Source organism: Dreissena polymorpha, chromosome 4, assembly GCF_020536995.1.
Source record: "Dreissena polymorpha isolate Duluth1 chromosome 4, UMN_Dpol_1.0, whole genome shotgun sequence".
Lineage (NCBI taxonomy): Eukaryota > Metazoa > Mollusca > Bivalvia > Myida > Dreissenidae > Dreissena > Dreissena polymorpha.
In genome coordinates, this window is record NC_068358.1 from 109,131,222 (window position 1) to 109,150,926 (window position 19,705).

The 19,705-nt window shown below is 36.5% G+C and overlaps 1 protein-coding gene across 3 annotated transcripts in view; it reads left to right on the forward strand.

Annotated features, from left to right (window-relative positions):
• Positions 1-14,807, forward strand: part of LOC127878002 (3-hydroxy-3-methylglutaryl-coenzyme A reductase-like) — a 39,394-nt gene extending 24,587 nt beyond the window's left edge. For all 3 annotated transcript variants that reach the window (XM_052424357.1, XM_052424358.1, XM_052424359.1), the window contains exons 11-20: positions 179-373; positions 1,610-1,768; positions 2,237-2,322; positions 3,702-3,773; positions 5,278-5,383; positions 6,388-6,494; positions 6,823-7,027; positions 8,964-9,122; positions 10,284-10,438; positions 12,443-14,807. In XM_052424357.1, coding sequence (XP_052280317.1) covers positions 179-373; positions 1,610-1,768; positions 2,237-2,322; positions 3,702-3,773; positions 5,278-5,383; positions 6,388-6,494; positions 6,823-7,027; positions 8,964-9,122; positions 10,284-10,438; positions 12,443-12,815 — 1,617 coding nt within the window. In that variant the 3' untranslated portion in view covers positions 12,816-14,807. The remainder of the gene's footprint in view (positions 1-178; positions 374-1,609; positions 1,769-2,236; positions 2,323-3,701; positions 3,774-5,277; positions 5,384-6,387; positions 6,495-6,822; positions 7,028-8,963; positions 9,123-10,283; positions 10,439-12,442) is intronic.
• Positions 14,808-19,705: the final 4,898 nt, after the last annotated feature.

A 19,705-nucleotide genomic window follows, 5' to 3' on the forward strand; every position in this document is an offset into this window, starting at 1 on the left:
AGTCACTTTTGCCATTTCCCTTGACTGACTACTGTTCTCAGTTTTAACTGTATTTCTAAAAACATTTTAACTCTTAAAGGGTCTGGCAAGTTTTTAAGTCAATTTTTCTTGCTGTAGTCAAAAAATGGGTTGTTAACTACAAGCCTGATATAACGCTAATGTTTCTTTTGTGATGCAGGGTGGAATAAGTGAACTTACGGATGAAGAAATCAAGATACTGGTTGCAGCTAAGCACATCCCCTCGTATAAGTTAGAAGGGCTGCTCGGTGATTATGAAAGGGGCGTGTCCATTAGACGACAGCTGGTCCTAGAGGAGACCCACACTGAGGACGCCCTCGATAAACTGCCCTTCTCAGACTATGATTATTCTTTTGTAAGTTGGAGTTCAAGTCTCACTTCTTGACTTGTCAATTTTGCTTTACCCCTTAACATTCAGATACGTTTTTTGATGCATTTGTAGTCCCTTAGAGAGTTAAATTTTATTAAAGGCCTTTCTTCAAAGGTTTCAGTTCCAACCCTTAGATAATGATGAGCAGCAAACAGCATAAAACCTGAACAGACTGCCAGTTACTCGCAGGCTGTTCTGGTTTTATGCTGTTTGCACATAGCCATTTTCACTATGCTTCTTATGGGGGAAAGGGTTTAACTCAGGATTTCTTAATTCAATTTATCTAATATTTTAATTCTATTCATATTTGAATTCATATTGAACATTTGAATAATATTCTTTAAATGTGCTTTTAATTATGTATATTGGTAGAAGTTAATGCAGATTATCAAGATGCAATCAAATAATTTTACTTTTATTGCTATTTATCTCTTTTTATTTTCGTGTTTTGCTTGATTTACTTCAAATTTATTTATATAAAAGCAGCATGAAATTAAATGTTGTTTTATTAGCTCGGCTGTTTTCGGAGAAAACCCGAGGTATTTTCATAGCCAGCTCGCCATCCGGTGTCCGCTGTCCGGCGTCCGCAGTGCTAAAACCTTGACATTTTCCTCTTATATTAAAGTGCTTCAACCTACAAATTTGAAACTTCATATGTGATGCACCTTGATGAGTTCTACACGCCACACACATTTTTGGGTCACTAGGTCAAAGGTCACTGTGACCTCTTAAAAAAAAAAAACAAAAAAAAAAAAACAAGCTTTCGTAGCCGAGCGTGGCACCCGTTATGCAGTGCTCTTGTTTATTTTTTGTAAAAAAAAACTAACAACACAAATGCTCTCAGACATGTTGTTCTCCTTTTTTTTTTAAATTTTAAATTGCTTAAAATTGATAAATGCATCATTCTGATATTCTCAAGTCTGATTTGTTTAACCATTGTCACACACATGCCATATGTACTGTCAGAGTTGAGAGTACATGCTGTGAGGATGGGGTTGTGTATATGATTTTTGACAAATTTACAGCACTTGGACTTAACTCTAAATAAAGTACTGTACTGCTTCAAAGTGCAATAGGGGGCATTGTGTTTCACAATCAAAGCTCCTGTTTTGTCTTTTTTTTTCAGAATTGTTTTAATAATAATGTTGTTGTTTTTGTTTTGTTTTTTTAAATAAGCAATAAAAAAAAAATGTTCGATAAGTTGCTATCTTTTTTTGTCAGGTGGACGGTGCATGCTGCGAGAATGTGGTCGGGTACATGCCAGTTCCTGTGGGGGTTGCTGGTCCCCTTCATCTGGACGGGAACCAGTACATGGTCCCCATGGCTACCACAGAAGGCTGCCTGGTTGCCAGCACCAACAGGGGATGTAGGGCTCTGGCAGTGAGTAAATTAAAGATTCTAGTTCAGTTCAACATCATTTGCCAAATTCAAACTTTACTTGGTTTACTGTTGCACACAAAAATCACCACCAGTGTATGTTTTTGTAAAGCAAAATTATCATTATTAGCTCTAACGGTCCATGGTTATACATCTCAGGCATTATTTGTTTGTTTTAATTGATTTTAAGTACGTCAGGCTAATCATGGACGACACTTTTTGCCGAGACTGGATTTTTTCATTTACAAAAGACTTCCTTAAATGAAAAAAATCTGTTTAAGTGAAAAGTGTTATCACTGATAAGCCTGTGGAGGCTTCACAGGCTTATCTTGCCTGACACTTAACACACATTAATTAAGCCCTGTTTTCGCAGAGCTGGTCTCATTTATAGGTTTATAATAAGTTGTGGAGTACAAATCTTTTGCATACAGTAGTCAGTGCTCTAATTGGTTCCCATTCTGTCTCCCACAGCAAGGAGGTGGTGTCCATAGTGTGTTGCTAGGCGATGGGATGACAAGGGGACCGGCTGTGCGCTTCCCAACAGCCAGGAGAGCTAGGTGGGTTGGGATATAGTTAAGTTGTTGTTGTTGCCAAATCTATATTACATCCTTATTGGATTTTGTTTAAAAAGTGGTAAGTAACAGATTTGTTGTCTTTAAAGTAATCTTACCATAAATTCCAACCAATTTTTACTTTTCGTGTGTAGTCAGATTTGTTGCCTATAAAGTGATCTTACAATGAAATTCTACAACATTTTACTTTCCTGTAAATGCTTTATGACACAATGTTTACTAATACATAACCAATCTCCATTAAAATCATAAGTAAATTATTTTACCTCATATGTGTCAAAAAAAGTACGTGCAGCGATATTTAAACCCTTTCCCAATTATAAGCAAAGTGAAAATTGCTATGTGCAAACAAAATAAAACCAGAACAGCCTGTAGGAAACTCGCAGTCTGTTCAGGTTTTATGCTGTTTGCTGCTCATCAGTATCTTAGGTTTGGAGATGAAGCCTTAAAAACTTGATTCTAGTAAGGAATGTCTTAAACTGAATATAATTTTCAAGGGACTACAAATGCCTGAAAATATGTATCTAAGTGGTAAAAGGTTAAATATGTATCTAAGTGGTAAAAGGTTAAATATGTATCTAAGTGGTAAAAGGTTAAATATGTATCTAAGTGGTAAAAGGTTAAATATGTATCTAAGTGGTAAAGGGTTAAGGGTATGAAAAGATGGGTCCATGCCTATGTATTTAAACAATGTTTAATTCTTTTTTATTGGGATCCAATTTGGCATGTATTTGAAATCTTAATTTTTCAATAACAAAAGTATAACAGCAAAACTATTACTTGTAATGAAAATACTTGTGTATGTAACAAATGTTTATAAGAACTTAATCTGGCGTCCTATAAGGGCACGTTATTGTTTGCTTATCTAACATAGATTTTTTTGTGAGGAATGATTCTCCGATATAAATTAAAAAAAAGATTTTTTCCATACATAATAATTTTGGGTGAAATTATTTGCTGGAAAAAAGTTTAAGTACCATTTTACAATTACTTTGTATACATATTGACGCATACCTGACTGGCCCCCTTTTCACAGTGCACAACCCATATTTAATCATTAAAGTAATATCAATTTGAAGGTTATGGCATTTGGGATACAATAGAATGTACATGACTAATGACAACAGAGAGCTATATTTTAGCCTTTCTCTTGGAATACTGGGCTTAGTGCATTTGCATAAAGACCTCCTTTAAATGAAAAATTCTATATTAGCTGAAAGTCGTCCCTGATAAGACTGTGTGGACAGCACTGGCTGAATTGGAATGACACTTGACGCACATGCATTATGCCTAGTTTTCCCAGAAAACATCTCAAATATGTTCACATTTGTCCAAACTTCATTTAGTGTGATATCTGTTTGCAGTGTGCTGAAGTTGTGGTTGGAGGATGGTGAGAACTTCTCCAAGATTTGTGATGAGTTTAACAGCACTAGCAGGTAGGCATTGTGATTGATGATGTATTTTATATATATGAGCTGCACTGTGTGAAAAGGGGGTTTAATGCATGTGTGTAAAGTGTTGTCCCAGAAATGCCTGTACAGTCTGCACAGGCTAATCAGGGACAACACTTTCGGCTTTTATGATATTGTTTGTTTAAAGAAAGTCCCTTCTTAGAAAAAATCCCATTTAGGCTGAAAGTGACGACCACACAGGCCAATCAGAGCCAGCACTTTATGCACATGTATTAAACCCACTATGACATAGAGCACGGCCCATATTTGTAGGAAATCAGTATAAAGCACTGTTTATGAGGTTGTCACAAAAGATGTAACTGTACGTCTACAGTTTACCAACCTGGCACTGAGATTTAAGTGTGAATATAATCAAATACCATTATCATGCATTATCTTGAATGCATTATTTTTGGTAATGGAAGCCAATTGAATCGATTAAAGTTCACCTCACTAAGTAAGCTGGAAAAGCGTATTTAACCCTTAACCACTTAGATACGTATTTTTACGCATTTGCAGTTCCTTAGAAAGTTACATTTAATTAAAGACCTTTCTTACTAGCTTTAAGTTTTAAATGTTTCACTACCAAACCTAGATACTGATGAGCAGCAAAAAGCTTAAAACCTGAACAGACTGCGAGTTACTCGCAGGCTGTTCTGGTTTTATGCTGTTTGCACATAGCCATTTTCACTTTGCTTCTGAGTGGGAAGGGTTAAAGTGTTGCAAAGCGGGCATGAACAAACCAAATTTAGATTTAGGAAACAATGCAAGCACACAATAAATGACAATGGATTTCACCAGTGCCCAGTTGCTGTTGTCAAGCTTTATGTATGCATGTGTATGTGTGATTTATAAGGTCCTTCCCACCTGCTGGAACCATATTAAAAGCCATTACTTGTATAAACCACCTTCTTCTGATGAACACAGCTTGTTATATTCCTATTTAAATAAATGAACAAATATTGTATCTATGCAAATCATTTGAAAATCTCATTTAAAAATCAAATCATCTGTTTGCAGTTCTACATTATCATGACCTTGGAATAAAACCTTACTTTATCCAAAAAAATTGTGTGCACCCTTGCGGCTTTATTCTGTAAGCCATGTCCTTTACATTTGGGGATGCTTGTTTATTTTTAAAAGTCAATTCCCTTTTAAATACTTATTTTAACCCTTGACCACCCAGACACGCACTTTGATGGATTTGAAGTCACTTAAGAAATGAAATAAAATTGGACAACTGGGCTCAATGTATGTGTGTAAAGTGTCCTGACAGATTAGTCTGTGCAGTTTGCACAGGCTAATCAGTGACGACTCTTTCTGCATAAACCAGATTTTCTTTTAAAAATGACTTCAAATACCATAAGGGGAAAAGTGTTGTCCCTATTACCCTGTGCAAACTGCACAGGCTCATCTGAGAGAATACTGTACGCATAAGTGTTGAGCCCAGTTTTCGGAGTTTTTAAATGACGTATGTGTTAATTTCCAGGTTTGCAAGGCTACAGCGAGTCCAGGCTGTTCAAGCAGGCCGTCTGCTCTACATACGCTTTGTGGCCCGAAGTGGAGACGCCATGGGCATGAACATGCTCTCTAAGGTAACATATAATAATAAGAAGAAGAAGAAGAACAAGAAAATAGAGGAGTCATAATATCCTCTTATGAGACCACAAACCTTTCATGACTGTATAGCAAACAGGTTAGCTCCTAATATGTCTCATTTGTTGCTCATTGAAACATTCATTGTGTCTCATTTGTTGCAAGTTGAAATATTCACTGTGTCTCTTTTGTTGCTCGTTGACATATTCACTTTGACTCTTTTGTTGCTCATTAAAACATTCACGCAGGGGTGTCAATTTTCTGGAAATCCGATTTAAGCCGTCCAGGGTCGATTTGAGATGAATGTTAATCTGATGAGTTTGTTCAAGGGGGGAGGGGTAGGGACTAATTCTTTGAGTGCACGATCATTTGAGAACAAATATTGTTATTGCCTCATCGGCATTCCGGACATTTGCAATCAATACCGACTTGCTTGGTGTTTTATTTATTGATTTGTGATTGGTAAGTGGCTGGCACTGACGTGAGAAGTAACTGACCAAACCTCATCGCTACTTTCCGAAAACTGCACAATTCTACGAATGTTGCAAATGTTTGCCATCTTTTAATTATTTATTAGCAAAGTAAAGCACTATCATATTCTAAAGGAGTATGTCAACCAAATTATATATTGATTGCGTATTTGCTAGGTTACTGGTTTTCATTTTCTGCAGTAAAACGATATGCATATTTTATTTCTTGTGCAAAAAGATGTATCTCAACATGTTTATGGACAGTCGTTTTTGGATACGGCATTGTCTGTCGATTTTTTATATATTTTCGATATTTTGTATAGAATGACAAATACACATCCCGTGTTATGGATAGTCTATTTGATAATATTTCGCATTGTACTTACCAGAAATTGCACCTAGTAAGACTATAAAAAAGAACAATAAGCTAGGGCTCGGGGGGTCTGTCCTTTATTCTCCAAGGGCCTTAACTTAATTTTCCAGATTTCAAATATTTGGGACAATTGACAGCCCTGATTCACTGTATATTGTAGGGTGTGGAGAAGTGTCTACACAAGTTGGAAGGGGACTTTCCAGACATGGAGATCATTAGTCTCAGTGGAAACTTCTGTACAGACAAGAAACCCTCGGCCTTAAACTGGTAGGCAGATTTCTGTCTACGTATTCTCAAAGTCTGTTTAGGAGCTACCCTGAATGAGACAACAAAACCTTGCATTACTGTATAGCAGTGGAAAAGTGGGAAAAGGTTCAAGTGATGCATTGATACGTGAAATAATGTTAAAGAATCAAAACAAACATTAAAAAAATAAATCCAGACAAAGTGCCTTTAGCATAACATAAAAATTATAAAGAATTATTTGTTCCAAAATCAAGTTTATAATATATAAAGTGTTTAAATAGTATATATAAATCATTGTATATGTGATACAAAAACTTGTTGAGATTCTAACTTTACAACACGTGTACAGGATAGAGGGGCGTGGCAAGTCAGTGGTATGCGAGGCAGTGATTCCTGCCAGTGTGGTAAAGAACACATTGAAGACCACCACAAAGGCTCTCATAGATCTCAACATCAGCAAGAACCTGGTGGGGTCGGCCATGGCTGGAAGTATTGGAGGCTTCAATGCACACGCTGCTAATATTGTCACTGCAATATTTATAGCCACTGGCCAGGTGAGATATCGTCCGTAAGCTGAACCCTTTCCCACTTAGATACGTATTTTGACGCATTTGTAGTCCCTTAGAAAGTAACATTTAATTAAAAACCTTTCTTACTAAATTACATTTTTAAAGGCTTCATTTCCAACCCTTAGTTATTGATGAGCAGCAAACAGCATAAAACCTGAACAGACTGCGAGTTACTTTCAGGCTGTTCTGGTTTTATGCTGGTTGCAAAAGCCATTTTTACTTTGCTTCATATGGCGGAAAGGGTTAAGTCATGCCAGGTCTCATTTCAGTTCTTTTTAATTCAAGCTTAATTTTTACTGTTCCATTTTTACAATAATGTGCGTAAAGTGTCGTCCCAGATTAGCCTGTGCAATTTGCACAGGCTAATCAGGGACACTTTCCACTTTTATGACATTTTTTGTTTAAATGAAGTCTCTTCTTAGCAAAAATCCAATTTAGGCAGAAAGTGTCTTCCCTGAATAGCCTGTGCGGACTGCAGAGGCTAATCTGGGACGACACTTTACGCATGTAAATTATGTCCAGTTTTCTCAGAACGCGACTCAAATTATCCGTATGTGAGGAAGACAACAGTCTGCACAGGCTAATCTGTGACAACACTTTCCGCTTGAACTGAATTTTCATCTAGAAGAGACTTCCTTTAAACTCCAAATTTCATAAAAGCCTTTAATGCCATCCTAGATTAGCCTGTGTTGATGGCACAGGCTCATCTGGGATGACACTTTATTCATGGATGTTAAGCCCCATTTTCCCAGAGCGTTGCACATTTGTTCAATGTTACTGTCTGACCATGATCCACATGTTGTCTAATGTTTCCGAGGACCCTGCCCAGGTTGTGTGCAGCAGTTACTGCCTGACCTTGTTCCACGTGTTTTCTAATGCTTCCCAGGACCCTGCCCAGGTTGTATGTAGCAGTTACTGCCTGACCTTGTTCCACATGTTTTCTAATGTTTCCCAGGACCCTGCCCAGGTTGTATGCAGCAGTTTCTGTCTGACCTTGTTCCACATGTTTTCTAATGCCTCCCAGGACCCTGCCCAGGTTGTATGCAGCAGTTACTGCCTGACCTTGTTCCACATGTTTTCTAATGTTTCCCAGGACCCTGCTCAGGTTGAGTGCAGCAGTTACTGTCTGACCATGATCCAAATGTTTTCAAATGTTTCCCAGGACCCTGCCCAGGTTGTTTGCAGCAGTTACTGCCTGACCTTGTTCCACGTGTTTTCTAATGTTTCCCAGGTCCCTGCCCAGGTTGTATGCAGCAGTTACTGCCTGACCTTGTTCAACATGTTTTCTAATGTTTCCCAGGACTCTGCCCAGGTTGTGTGCAGCAGTTACTGCCTGACCTTGTTCCACATGTTTTCTAATGTTTCCCAGGACCCTGCCCAGGTTGTATGCAGCAGTTACTGCCTGACCTTGTTCCACATGTTTTCTAATGTTTCCCAGGACCCTGCCCAGGTTGTGTGCAGCAGTTACTGCCTGACCTTGTTCCACATGTTTTCTAATGTTTCCCAGGACCCTGCCCAGGTTGTATGCAGCAGTTACTGCCTGACCTTGTTCCACATGTTTTCTAATGCTTCCCAGGACCCTGCCCAGGTTGTACGCAGCAGTTACTGCCTGACCTTGTTCCACATTTTTTCTTATGTTTCCCAGGACCCTGCCCAGGTTGTGTGCAGCAGTTGCTGCCTGACCTTGTTCCACATGTTTTCTAATGTTTCCCAGGACCCTGCCCAGGTTGTGTGCAGCAGTTACTGCCTGACCTTGTTCCACATGTTTTCTAATGTTTCCCAGGACCCTGCCCAGGTTGTGTGCAGCAGTTACTGCCTGACCTTGTTCCACATGTTTTCTAATGTTTCCCAGGATCCTGCCCAGGTTGTATGCAGCAGTTACTGCCTGACCTTGTTCCACATGTTTTCAAATGTTTCCCAGGACCCTGCCCAGGTTGTGTGCAGCAGTTACTGTCTGACCTTGCTGGAGGAGGGGGGAGTGTCAGGGGAGGACCTCTACATCTCCTGCACCATGCCTTCCCTAGAGTTGGGCACAGTTGGGGGAGGCACCATACTGCCCCCTCAGGCCGCTTGCCTCAAGGTAATAGCAAAATTTTTAAACTTTTGAAGTGGCATAATGTTTTTGTGCAAAGCTATTGGAAAAACGTGGCATAATACATGTTAGTATAATATCCATCCCAGATTAGCCTGTGCAGATTGTAAAGGCTCTTCACAAATGACACTTTCTGCCTAGACATGATTGTCCTTTGGAAGATACTTCCTTTAAACAAAATATTTCAAAAAGTGGAAGTGTAGTCCCTGATTCGACTGTGCCGACTGCACAGGCCAATCCTGGACGATCCTTTACGCACATGCATTAAGCCCAATTTTCCCAGAGCGAGTCGCATTAAAAATTTTCCTGTCTTCTAAAGTGAGAAATGAATTGGTGAGAAAGCTTTGATACATGTGTCGGCTTGTTTGGTGGACTTTATCATATAAGAGTAATAGACAGAATACCAATGATGATGATGTTTGTTTATTTTGTAAGTAACAAAGTTGGTTAACTTATTACTTTTTTAAAGACATCTGTAAAATAAAAGCCTAGCCAGTTCTTGATGCTTATGGGAAACTTCTGGAAGAAGACCATTTTTATTCTTAAGCTTATCACCTATAGGTTATCTAACATGTTTAATATGTGGAACCTTTGTAAGGAAACAATCTTTATTATCGCACGCCAAAGGTGGAGGGATTTAGAATTGGTGTTGCCTGTCCGCGAGTTTGTCATTGGTGTTGCCTGTCCGCGAGTTTGTCATACCAATCGGCTTACAGTCTGTCGGTCACAAAACTTTTTAGGGCTAGATCTATATCTAAGAAACTAAATAAAATATCAATATGAAATGAGAAGTGTCATGCACAAAAACCATAACCCTACACTTTCTTTAATAAGAGTTATTGCCCTTTTTTGCCTGATGTAACTTTTCAGATACCCTATTACATTTGAACTTGAAACTTCATGGGTGTATAGATATCAATGAAGAGAATTGCAATGCATACAATTAATTACCCTACACTTAATTGTTTGTTTATGATTAAACATTATATGAAGGGATTTGCACCCATTCATAGACAATATTTATTTGGTGGGGATATCAGTTCAACAAATTTGCTTTTGCTCTAACTTATCATGCAATAGCATATCAAAAGTGTTAATTATGCGAAACCTATGGAATAAATTATCTTAACAAATCCCTTTCTGTTCCAGATGTTGGGTGTTCATGGTTCAAGCCCCAGCATGCCCGGTGATAACGCTCAGCGTCTGGCGCGGGTCGTGTGCGCCACTGTGCTGGCCGGGGAGCTGTCTCTGCTGTCTGCCCTGGCTGCTGGACACCTCGTGCGCAGCCATCTGAGGCACAATAGGTAAAGAGGAGGTTGACTGGCATGTCAAATATTCTAGGACAAGTTCAAGCTTCAAATTTGAAGAAGTTTTATCATATACCTCAACCTCAATGATCATTGAATTCCCATTCAATATCTATTGATTTTTCATTTTTTCTTAATATTTGAATTATATTGATAATAAAAGTTCATTTGTTGTGAGCTTAATAAAAGCCCCTGTCAGATTCTTGACGAAGCACTGATTTTTTACAAAATTAATTGCGTCACCAATGATTAAGACATAAAGCGAAACCAAACTGATAAATTATATAAGGATGTTTGTTATGTAAGAGTAAAATAGAACCATCATTAAAATATAATGATAATTGACCTGATGATATTTCAATGTTTATAAAATGCATAGAAACAATTGTAAATTTTTTCAAGTGACACATCAGCCTCTTCAAATTTAAAGAATTTGTGTCTTTATTATTACCGGTATTACAACATTATTGTCTAAGTGCACAATTCTGGGTATCTTCAGTTGGTCTTTACAACAAATTAAAAATACGAAAGAATATTGAGGACACTATTCAGAAAAATTCTTTGCTGGAAGGAATCATACTTAAAAAATAAAAAGGCTTTCCTCTTAATACCTAGTGAAAGATATTCGTTTTAATAATTGATTTTTTTTTTATATTTTAGTTTATCCATAGTTTGTGGACATGGGTCCATATTTCAAAAAAATAAAATTAAAAAGCTTTCCTCTTAATACCAAGTGAAAGATATTCGTTTTAATAATTGATTTTTTTTAAAATATTAGTTTATCCATAGTTTGTGGACCATTTGGACATTTTATAAAGATGGTCCATATTTCAAAACAAATAATGTTGTAGATATGTGTCCATAGAGCTTGCATTTTTCATTCATTCATTTTATAATTTTTTTCTATGAGTACAGAACAGAACAGAATGTTTATTTACGACTTAAGCATTAAGATTACAAATAGGTGGCATGTTATTCTTCTTTGTTATACTATTTCTAGGTTCAAATTGTTGTGAGCTAATATTGAATCTAAATATTTTTTGTCCCCTACCGGTTTTACCGGAGGGGACTTATGGTTTGCGCTCTGTCTGTCGGTCTGTCAGTCAGTCAGTCAGTCAGTCAGTCAATCAGTCAGTCAGTCAGTCAGTCAGTCAGTCAGTCAGTCAGTCAGTCAGTCAGTCAGTCAGTCAGTCAGTCAGTCAGTCAGTCAGTCAGTCAGTCAGTCAGTCACACTTTTCTGGATCCTGCGATAACTTTAAAAGTTCTTAATATTTTTTCATGAAACTTTAAACATGGATAGATGGCAATATGGACATTATGCACGTCATTTCATTTTGTTCGTATGTCAAAAATTATGGTTGCTATGGCAACAAATAGACTATAATTACTGCTGAAAATGGTGGTTTTCTGGATCCTGCGATAACTTTAAAAGTTCTTAATATTTTTTCATGAAACTTGAAACATGGATAGATGGCAATATGGACATTATGCACGTCATTTCATTTTGTTCCTACGTCAAAATTCTGGTTGCTATGGCAACAACAACAATTCTGACAATGGTGGAATTTCTGACAATGGTGGAGCCGGTAGGGGACTATATTGCTTGGCAATAGTCTTGTTTTTTTGTGTCACTCTTAAGCTTTTTTACATTATCAAAGAAGCTGATAGAAATAAATTGACTATGAAACAACTGTTTCTATTGCTACATCCATTGCTGGTTTATTTACATGTATATTTTCACTATATTGTGTGATTTTTCCAGTACTATATCATAAGATGATTTTATATTGTTTGAGTTCAAGGTAAACATAAATGAATGAAATACTCATGAACTGTAAAAATTGGCCAAAATCAATGTGCGTAAGGTGTCGTCCGCACAGGCTAATAAGGGACGACACTTTCCTTCTGAACTTGATTTTCGGTAAGGAGGAACTACCTTGAAACTAAAAATACCATAAAAGTGGAAAGTGTCTAGAAACTAACACTCTTTTCTCCTTGTAGATCAAGCATCAGTATGCACTCAGGTCAAAGTGTAGACAACTTACAGGCAAAGCATTCCAGTGACATTGAAACACTCAAGTCTACTTTAATTCAGCCCAAAGGGACTGGAAAGGGACCCCACCAGAAAGATCAGGAGGAAAGTAACACAAGTAGTTTAGAAGACCCTCCTGATACATGCAGAGGTGGTTCTTTAAGTCAAAGTGATGAATCTGCCAGCAGCTTGACAACCGTGAGCTCCAAGAAAGGATGTTTTAGTCTTCCAAATGACACTAGTTCAATAAATACTTCACAACAATTGAAGCACAGAAAGCAGCATTCCACTAGCAAATACAAAGACAACGAAATTGGAGCATGCATTAAACATGTATCATGATGAAGTTGTTTAGGAATTTTTATAGTTTAGGAATTTTCAAATTGAGTGTCATAGGACAAAATGTTCCAGTTGTGGTCATTTTCTTTAATGCCCCATATGTTTGGTTGTGTATTTAAGCTTATCTGAGCAAAACATTTATAAGGAGCTGTTGTGATGGCCATTGGTCTGTCAGTCGTACTCTAAATTTACCTGGATAACTAACACTCTTGAGGCCACATTTATTGTCCCATCTTCATAAAATTTGATCAAAACATTTGTTCCAAGAATATCTCAACAAAAACTGGCAGTCATCCTCATGTGGCAATGGAGAATCCTTGTGAACACAGTCAATTTTACGTCCAGTCTTCATGAATGTTCCGAAGAAAATTCATTCTAATAATTGCTTCTGAAGTTTTGAAATGGCTCCCGTCCATCCTGATATGTTCATAGTGAAAGCGCATTAACTTTATAAGGACTTGTTTTTCTTCCAATCTTCATCATAACTTCAGCTCTGTAGTAAATGTATGGTTCAAAAGCATTTTGTGATATAAATATAAATTGCTTTTAGAAATAACCGATATACCATCTAGATGAAGTTTATTCATATCATGAAATGAATTATCTGTATGAAGTCATCTGAATATTATTTGTGTGTATAACATAAAGAGTTATATTTCCAAAAAACATTGATTTTGTTTTTAAAAAAAGACAGTATTTGCATGCTTGATGCATGGTGCTTTTTGGTTTTCAGTCAAGCCTATTTACTCTGTAAAAGAAACACTTATGCCCAATCAGCATGAAACTGAATCATAACATTTAATCTCATAGCATTTCAGCCGAGAAATGGTTCTGGATCAAGGGTAATGTCAGAAGCCACAACTTTGACAAAAATATCACAAAATATGTTGAAAACTTTTCAGTTCCTTTGGGTCTCCGTTGAGTGAAGTAACCCCTCTTGTGCTTGGTCTTTGAAATAGGCCTTAAAGAGTAACCATATGTGTACTTTGACTAATTTAACCCTTTCCCACTTGAAAGCAAAGAGAAAATGGCTGTGTGCAAACAGCAATAAACCAGAACAGCATGCAAGTAACTCACAGTCTGTTCAGGTTTAATGCTTTTTGCTGCTCATCAGTATCTTAGGTTTGGAAATTAAGCCTTAAAAACATGAATCTAGTAAGAAAGGTCTTTAATTAAATTTAATTTCTATAGGACTACACATGCGTCAAAATACTTATCTAAGTGGTAAAGGGTTGAACATGCTGAACATCTTCAACCTGAAGTGCTGTTGATTGATTGACTTAATTAACCCATTTATGCCTAGCGTCTAGAAAAAAGGCATAAGCAAACAGTGTAGACCCAGATGCAACGCCAAAAGAATGATGCCGAGTCTCATCATGGTCTGCGCTGTTTGCTTAAAGGAATTTCTGTAAGAAATATTCTATATATATAAATAAATATACTAGACATCCCTAATTTTGGAAATAAATTGATCCAATTTAGAATGATGGGAGAGTCCACTAGGCATAAATGGGTTAATTAAAGTTTGTTGAGTTCATAACAGAAGCAAATCATGCATAATTGTGTCCATTTTGTTGTAAGATAGATAATTTATATCTTTGAAACATGTTGTTCATGTTATGTAAGATAGATAACTTGTATCTATGAAACATGTTGTTCATGTTATGTAAGATAGATAACTTGTATCTATGAAACATGTTGTTCATGTTATGTAAGATAGATAACTTATATCTATGAAACATGTTGTTCATGTTATGTAAGATAGATAACTTATATCTATGAAACATGTTGTTCATGTTATGTAAGATAGATTACTTATATCTATGAAACATGTTGTTCATGTTATGTAAGATAGATAACTTATATCTATGAAACATGTTGTTCATGTTATGTAAGATAGATAACTTATATCTATGAAACATGTTGTTCATGTTATGTTACTTTATAAGAAAATATTGTATAATGCTTAATAAAAATAAATACTACAGTGATAAATAGACCCTGATTATTTTATTAACAGTACAGAATTTAATAGTATGTAAATCATTGAACGATAAGTAACATGGAAATAAACGCAGGTGAGGAATTTAAATTGTGTGCTTTTAAAACTAAATTCAAAGCACTAAGAAATTAGTTCAAAATCTAAATCTTTGAAGAAAACACAACTTGGACGCAAAAAACTCAAAACATTCACAAATTAAAGATTTCAATCCGAGACTTTATCTCGTATATTTAATAAATCGAAATAAATGATATAACTTCAAAGCAGTAAAAAAAATTAAGGTGAGACTAGGTTAGAGCGTTCTTAGTTCATGGCTTCTATTGTAATTGACTTCGATTTCCCCACATTAGGCAACAGACAGATGTCAGGTTCAGCTATCAATAAAACCCAACGATAAAACATCTTCACATAAGGATCATTCGACTGTCATCTTTTGAGCGTGATAAACCAATCAAAGGGGATTAAACAAAACAAATTTTGGTACACTATAGCTACAGTGGAAATAATGACAAAAATTCATAGTTCTATCAAAACAACATTCCTTTTTAACGATCATATCCACATTACTATCACTCAACTAGTAAAGCGAAATCCACCCAAAAGCTAAATAGGAGTTCAAAACATAGGCATCCGGAAATATGTACGGATATACATACGGACAAGAAAAATGAAAAATGCCTCCCAATCCGTGGGGTTACAATAACTGGTTTACTTGATGCTTTGACAATACAGGGCCTCTTTGAGCCAAAAGCAATGTAAATTATGAAAAACGATGGTCGAACAATAGTGAGTAAACAACAATGTATGTATGTATTCACTCGCTCGCTGTCTTCCTTTTCCGTTCCTTCATCTATTGCTCACTCTTTAATTTATGTATTTATTGTGTATCTTTTTTAGCTCATCTATTTTTGGAAAAAAAAAATGAGCTATTGTCATCACCTTGGCGTCGGCGTCCGGTTAAGTTTTGCGTTTAGGTCCACTTTTCTCAGAAAGTATCAATGCTATTGCATTCAAACTTGGTACACTTACTTACTATCATGAGGGGACTGGGCAGGCAAAGTTACATAACTCTGGCATGCATTTTGACAGAATTATGTGCCCTTTTTATACTTAGAAAATTGAAAATTTTGGTTAAGTTTTGCGTTTAGGTCCACTTTTCTCAGAAAGTATCAATGCTATTGCATTCAAACTTGGTACACTTACTTACTATCATGAGGGGACTGGGCAGGCAAAGTTAGATAACTCTGGCGTGCATTTTGACAGAATTATGTGCCCTTTTTATACTTAGAAAATTGAAAATTTTGGTTAAGTTTTGTGTTTAGGTCCATTTTATTCCTTAAGTATCAAAGCTATTGCTTTCATACTTGCAACACTTACTAACTATCATAAGGGGACTGTGCAGGCAAAGTAATGTAACTCTGACTGGCATTTTGACAGAATTATGTGCCCTTTTTATACTTAGAAAATTGAAAATTTGATTAAGTTTTGTGTTTAGGTCGATTTTATTCCTACAGTATCAAAGCTATTGCTTTCATACTTGCAACACTTATTAACTATCATAAGGGGACCGTGCAGGCAAAGTTATGTAACTCTGACTGGCATTTGGACGGAATTATGGGCCCTTTATACTTAGAAAATTGAAAATTTGGTTAAGATTTATGTTTTGGTCCACTTTACCCCTAAAGTATCATAGATATTGCTTTCATACTTGGAACACTCATAAACTATCATAAGGGTACAGTAAAAGGACAAGTTGCATAACTCTGGTTGTCATTGTTACGGAATTATGGCCCTTTTTTGACTTAGTAACTTTGAATATATGGTTAAATTTTGTGTTTCGATCCACTTTACTTCTTAAGTATCAAGGCTATTGCTTTCAAACTTCAAATACTTTCATGCTATCATGAGGTTACTGTACCTGACAAGTTGAATTTTACCTTGACCTTTGAATGACCTTGACTATCAAGGTCAAATTATTAAATTTTGCTAAAATTGCCATAACTTCTTTATTTATGATTACATTTGATTGATACTTTGACAAAACTACTCTTAACTGACATACCACAATAGACTCCACCCAAACCATCCCCCGTGCCCTCCCCCCCCCCCTAATTTTTTTGTTTTTTTTTAAGATCATCTCACAAATGACCACCACACCCTCACACTATACCCCCACCCCACCCCCAATTAACTTTTTTTTTTAAGATCATCTCACAAATTACCACCACACCCTCACACTATACCCCCCCCCCCCCTGATTCACCCCTCCCTCCTTTGTGATTGAAAATGAGAGTCCCTTCACCTTTAAAAAAATAATAGATGAGCGGTCTGCACCCGAAAGGCGGTGCTCTTGTTAATAAATGACATTGCATGTGACAAAAGAATTAATAGTGTGCCATGACGTACGATTTTGCTCTGGATAACCATATAAATAGGCCGTGCTCTGTAAAAAGGGGGCTTAATGCATGTGCCTGATGTCTCAGCCCAGATCAGGGACAACATTTTCCGCTTTTATGATTTGTTTCCTTTAAAGAAAGTCTCTTTTTAGCAAAAATCCAGTTAAGGCGGAGTGTCGTCCCTGATAAGCCTGTGCAGACTGCACAGGTTAATCTGGGGCGACACTTTACGCACATGCATTAAATCCCCTTTTCACAGAGCACGGCCCATATTTTATTAAGAAATATCGAACGAATCGAAGGCGCAAACATCTGATTTAGATGTTTCAATGAGTTTCGATGTAAGTGTATAGTGGAAAGCTAATAAATCCTGATTAAACCATACTTCTGAAGTCACGTTTCTTGGAAAACGCTTCCAAGTTTCGTCTTTCAGACGGTTTGCAAAACTATACTGCACGACAAAGTGCTACTTTTTATGTCCCCCATTATAGTAGTTGGGGACATATTGTTTTTGCCCCGTCTGTTGGTTGGTCTGTTGGTTGGTTGGTTTGCGCCAACTTTAACATTTTGCAATAACTTTTGCTATATTGTATTTGAAGATAGCAACTTCATTTTTGGCATGCACGTGTATCTAGTGAAGTTGCACATTTTGAGTGGTGAAAGGTTAAGGTCAAGGTCAGAGGTCAATATATATGTGGCCAAAATCGCTCATTTTATTAATACTTTTGCAATATTGAAGATAGCAACTTCATATTTGGCATGCATGTGTATCTCATGGAGCTGCACATTTTGAGTGGTGAAAGGTCAAGGTCAAGGTCATCCTTCAAGGTCAGAGGTCAAATATATGTGGCCCAAATCGCTTATTTTATGAATACTTTTGCAATATTGAAGATAGCAACTTGATATTTGGCATGCATGTGTATCTTATGGAGCTGCACATTTTGAGTGGTGAAAGGTCAAGGTCATCCTTCAAGGTCAGAGGTCAAATATATGTGGCCCAAATCGCTTATTTTATGAATACTTTTGCAATATTGAAGATAGCAACTTGATATTTGGCATGCATGTGTGTCTCATGGAGCTGCACATTTTGAGTGGTGAAAGGTCAAGGTCAAGGTCATCCTTCAAGGTCAAATATATGGGTCAAAATTGCTCATGTAATGTCACTTCTGCAATATTGAAGCTAGCAATTTTATATTTGAAATGCGTGTGTATCTCAAGGAGCTGCACATTTTGAGTGGTGAAAGGTCAAGGTCATATAGGGGGACATTGTGTTTCACAAACACATCTTGTTATAGTTAAACATTATTACAACTACCTCACATAAACGCAGTTACGCCAACATACAACGCGCATGCAAACCTACTCACGAACACATGTGCGCATTAACACACACATGAGAATTATGTATGTTAGTAATCGCTTATTGTTCGTGGATAACACACAAAGTTCATTTCTCTTCATTTAACAGTGTGTAACTAATCGTTCGATTACACGTCATGCGCATATTGCCATAATGACGTGACTCGCATTAACTACATTTTGCTACATTGCGAATAGGGCAAGTACGTCCGTCCCTTTCTATTAATGTCAATTTATCCGTATAACAACGTGGAATAAAATGCTCAACAACAACGCCATAAGTGAATTCCAGTTCAATTTAATATCTAATATAATTCATATTTTCAAATATATAAGTACAGTCTGACAACTACATGATTGGATCTTTCTCGATCTAATCACCCCAAAATCTAAGCCAAGAGTGTCCTTTCTACACCAAGCATCTCGACATAAAACTAAAATAATACTATTCCTTATAACATATTTGATTGGTCAAAGCGTTTTACTGACTACTCTTTGATTTCTAATTGGCTTGGTCAAAGAGTTCCCTTACTATGTGCTACTTGCCAATTGGCTACCCGCTAAAGTACTGTTCCAAAATGACACTCCCCGGCAATGGTGTAACCAAATTATTCACGTGTTTACCCATTTATCGGATATTCCTTTCAGACATCCGATTTGACTACTTCTGGAGATAATAAGGTATTATTGTAATCGTCTTCATCGCATAGTTTAATGGATTTAAGAGATAATTTAATAAGATTAGAATTCCAGCGGCAGTACTTTTGACCATTTTATCAACTTGGATACCTTGTTCAATACAAGTCGCTGAGTAACAGATTCATTTGTCTAGTGTATATTATTTTTGACCTTTCAAATTGTTGATTTAGCCTACTTTAACAATGAATGTAAAGGTATGTCTGGTTTTTACTTGCAAGAGATCTTAATTAAAGAATTATAATTTTCAAATCCTATAATCATGGCCAATATATCACAAAGATTAATTATTAAATTTCCAAACTTCATTTATTTTATTATTGTTTCTAACATTAAAATATTTTTTTTTATAGAACCCTTATTATTATGATATAAAATGTATCATTAATTACAACAGTTATTTTATTTATAAATATTAATGTAAATAAACTTTTAACATT